Below are 3,631 nucleotides of genomic sequence, written 5' to 3' on the forward strand. Positions count from 1 at the left end.
TTATTAGTAATAAATATTGTTTTACTTGTTTATACAAAGTCAAAAACAACTGATATACATAACAGCAAAATAAATAAAGCAACTATATATTATTATGCTATAGGATATTCGGACTGTGAAAGCGGTGATGGTGAAGATGAATGTGATGGGCTCTTGGTAACAACCCCGGAGCAGCTGCACTTCACATCACAGCAGGAGCTTTCACAGCACCTGGAGCAGCAGGAAGAGGAGTATGATGATGAAGAACCACTCATCACTCATGCAACTAGCAACACCATAGTTGTGGAGCCAGAGGATCTAGAGCTGGATGAGACAGCTGTGGATTTAAGAGAGAGGGAGGAAATTGAGGCATTATACTCTAGTGGGTGTTGTGCAAAGAAGTGTCACACACAGTTTGAGAAGGATGATCTGATGAGAGTACACTGGGATTTGTATGAACTGACAAAGGACCAACTGGAGATGACTATTCTTGGACACCTGATGTCTTCAACATCTTGTGAAACAGTTGAGAGGAATAGGACTGAGTATGAATACAGGGGAAAGAAAGTATTGAACAAAAATATCTACAACAATAAGTTATTTCTTATCTTTTAAAAATAGATATGTAAGAAGCTCTTCTTGTTCGTATACAGTATCAGAAATGGTACTTACAAGAACTTGAGGAGGCATTTCCTTCAAAATGGAATAAAACCTAGGTAAAAATAATAAGAATAATCCAAAGGAGAGTAATTAAAATTTTTAATGAAGGGTTCATGGGAACACTGGTTGCATTCCTTGTCATGCTCTTTCTGTGGAAGGCGTTTAAGATGTGGTAGCATTTTTGGAGAACTATGCTGAAGACTACGCCATTTTACTACCTGGGAGGATACCTGGAGTGAGGGATTATGGGAAGGCTAAGCTGTTGCCGTCCAGTGTGTCCCGACGCATGGTTTAACAGCAGTATGCTGATGCTGGTAGGGAACATGCTCTCAGTGAAAGTTCCTTTAAAAGAATATGGAGAAAGTATGTTCCCCACATTTACAGCATCAAGCCAATGACGGACTTATGCTGGGCGTGCAAGAAGAACAGCACTGCAATTTTAAGGAATGCTGGGTGTGAGATTGAGCATCAGTCTGAGGTACATTTATTATTATTAACAATGTAATTATTCTTGCCTGTAAAATGCTATCTCTTAGTGAGTAACTTTGTCTTTAGTTAACTTATTTTCATATTACTTTCAAGAATAATGATACTACATGAACATACAGTACTATTCCTTCATGTGTTAATAGTATCAAATGGTATTTAAAAGATGTTAATGTGTATTGTGTTCTTATTATTAGTATAACTTACCTTAATCTCTTTTTGTTGTTAGAAGAAAAGGAGACAACATAGGGGTAAAGGGAAGCATTGACGAGGTGGCGGGAGAGGAGCAGGAAGAGGAGGTGGCCAAGGAGGAGGAGGTGGCCAAGGAGGAGGAGGAGGCCAAAAAAGAGGGGCAGCTGGCCAAGGAAGAGGGGGAGGTGGCTAAGGAAGCAGGGGAGGTGGCCATGGAAGAGAGGGAGGTGGCCAAGGAAGAGGCCAAAGAGGAAGAGGAGGCCCTGCTACAACAGTAAGAGAAAGAAACATCATTAAACATAACAATAACAACAAATTTTTCATAGGATTCATCCACAAGTGCAAAGACAATAAACTATTTTAACGTTACATGTAAAGAACTTAATTATACTTCTAAATAAAAATAATATATTTATTACCTGTAAAAAGCGATGGCTGGATTTGAATGAAGTATGGGGATGATCCGTGTTTAAAACAGTCAGCGCCATAATTAGGACTTTTAGCACTACAAGACGTAATAATAATACTCTGTAACTTGGTAATGAAAAAACTTACTAATATTTGAAGCCACCATGAATGGCAGGGCTTTAGACAACTCTTACGATGTCCATTATACAAGAAATGATAGTTCAAATGCTGTGAAAAGCAAGTCAAAAGTGCTTCTTTCTTCATTCCCCGTTTATTAATTGATTTGGGTGTGGTTTTACGTGGTGGGCGTGGTTTCATTTACTACGTGAACGGGCATGACACGGAAACATTGAAAATAACTTAAAATGGCTTTTCTCTGTACTAGTATTCCAGAGCAATCGTCAAAACAGCATCCCTAACTTCCAAATTTTATTGTGCATTGTCATAAACTGGATATTGCTGGAAAGGAATTTTTTTCTCTATCTGTGAGTACCAAAAACTGATTTTACCAAAATCCCGGTTTTCTCATATCGGGTCACCATTAATAATTATTTATTTATTGGGTTTAATATATATTTATTTCTAGTATTCTTCCTGGCATGTTTGACGATAGAGATGATGGTTAGTTATTAATAATAGTTAATTAGTTGATTAATATTGACATTTGCTATTATGTCAACATCAGGCTCTATGCTATTGGCTGCATTATCACTGACTGACTTCCGCCACCTGTTTTCCTTCGTCTTCGTTCCCTCCATCTCCTCTTGGTTATGCTACTCTTTTGACTCAGATTCACACATGGGACATCATTGGGGATCAATATGGAAGGTAAGAAAAATTGTTATTCTAATTAATAATTAATATGCTACATGTAATTTTAAAAATCAGATCTGTATTGTGTAATCAATTTCTGACTCGAAGTGCATGCTTGTGAATACATGTTTTATGCATTCACCACGTAAGTTATTTTGTTGCATAAGTTAATTACTATATACATGTACTGACAGACATACATGTACATGTAGGGAGCCTCTACTGTAGTTTGAAGTACCCAATGTAAAAATTTGTACTCTATAACCTCTTGTGGCAATATTCTAATAGATTCATGTAATTTTGATTTGTAAGAATTAGTGTACAATTATGATTGTTTTAGTTTTTGAACTTTGCGAGACTTTTTTGTCCAAGGCTATAGCAAAGATATATTTCTTTTTTTATTTTGTTAATTGAAAATTCACTGCGCATTACAAAAATAATAACACATTTTGTATATCTTTGAAGACTTGACGCCATATTTAGTATTAATAGTGCATAAATTGGGTTTGTTTTTGCACTTTTAATGGTACGTGTACACTTTGGTTACCAGCCAGATGAAGATCCACGTACAAATTTTATTATAATAGTATCATCCACATAGTCATGAATAAATGGCTGTTGTCTTTCCAGCATTAGGTTTGTTTTTTGTTACTTTTTTAGCAGCAAATATGGAAAAGCTCCTGTATTAAATGACTTTGCTTAGTTATAGTAGGTAGGAAATTTTTCTGTTGTAGAATTTTTCATGCATTAACATATGCATGTACCTTTTACATCATTAATATTATTTCTGTTCGATGCATTCACAAAGTTAGTGGACAGTTTTACAATAATATTCCAGGAGGTTAATATTTGTTCTCGAGATAATATTTTGTGATAGTATACAGTTTATGTGATTTATTAAACTCTAACTGAGCAATGAAACTTGCAAAGCGTGGATGCTGTACTCTCTATAGTCCACTGACTTTTAATATCAATTACCTTAATATTAATAGTGCATAAATTGGGTTTTACTTGCACTGTTAATTGACAGATTTATCTGAAATGTCTGCCAATTGGAATTCTTCACCAACATTCATAAGTGGTACTAGTAACC

At 35.7% G+C, this 3,631-nt stretch overlaps 1 protein-coding gene and 1 long non-coding RNA gene across 3 annotated transcripts; one reads left to right on the forward strand and one right to left on the reverse strand.

The window, feature by feature from the left end:
* Positions 1-1,416, reverse strand: LOC109587790 (uncharacterized). Its single transcript, XR_002187795.1, has 3 exons — positions 1,333-1,416; positions 392-691; positions 1-316 (listed from the first exon to the last, which is right to left on the reverse strand). It is a non-coding gene; the product is annotated as an uncharacterized LOC109587790 (long non-coding RNA).
* On the forward strand, positions 973-1,732 carry LOC109587789 (neurofilament medium polypeptide-like). Of its 2 annotated transcripts, none has more exons than XM_020004008.1 (3): positions 973-1,117; positions 1,358-1,591; positions 1,644-1,732. In XM_020004008.1, exons 1-3 carry the CDS (start codon positions 1,086-1,088, stop codon positions 1,669-1,671), a joined length of 294 nt encoding a protein of 97 aa, XP_019859567.1. In that variant the 5' UTR covers positions 973-1,085; the 3' UTR covers positions 1,672-1,732. The 2 variants fall into 2 exon arrangements, with proteins under 2 accessions (XP_019859567.1, XP_019859566.1); XM_020004007.1 differs by having other exon boundaries at positions 976-1,117; positions 1,355-1,591.
* Positions 1,733-3,631: the final 1,899 nt, after the last annotated feature.

The sequence above is a fragment of the Amphimedon queenslandica genome, unplaced genomic scaffold, assembly GCF_000090795.2.
Source record: "Amphimedon queenslandica unplaced genomic scaffold, v1.1 AMPQUscaffold_12447, whole genome shotgun sequence".
Lineage (NCBI taxonomy): Eukaryota > Metazoa > Porifera > Demospongiae > Haplosclerida > Niphatidae > Amphimedon > Amphimedon queenslandica.

What these genes read in the sequence shown, in the direction of transcription:
- LOC109587789 (XM_020004007.1), top strand. Translation starts at nt 1,086, where the DNA reads ATGCTGGGTGTGAGATTGAGCATCAGTCTGAG. An exon ending in AGATTGAGCATCAGTCTGAG is followed by an intron (nt 1,118 to 1,354) that starts GTACATTTATTA and finishes TTTTGTTGTTAG; the next exon opens with AAGAAAAGGAGACAACATAG. An exon ending in GAGGAGGCCCTGCTACAACA is followed by an intron (nt 1,592 to 1,643) that starts GTAAGAGAAAGA and finishes AATTTTTCATAG; the next exon opens with GATTCATCCACAAGTGCAAA.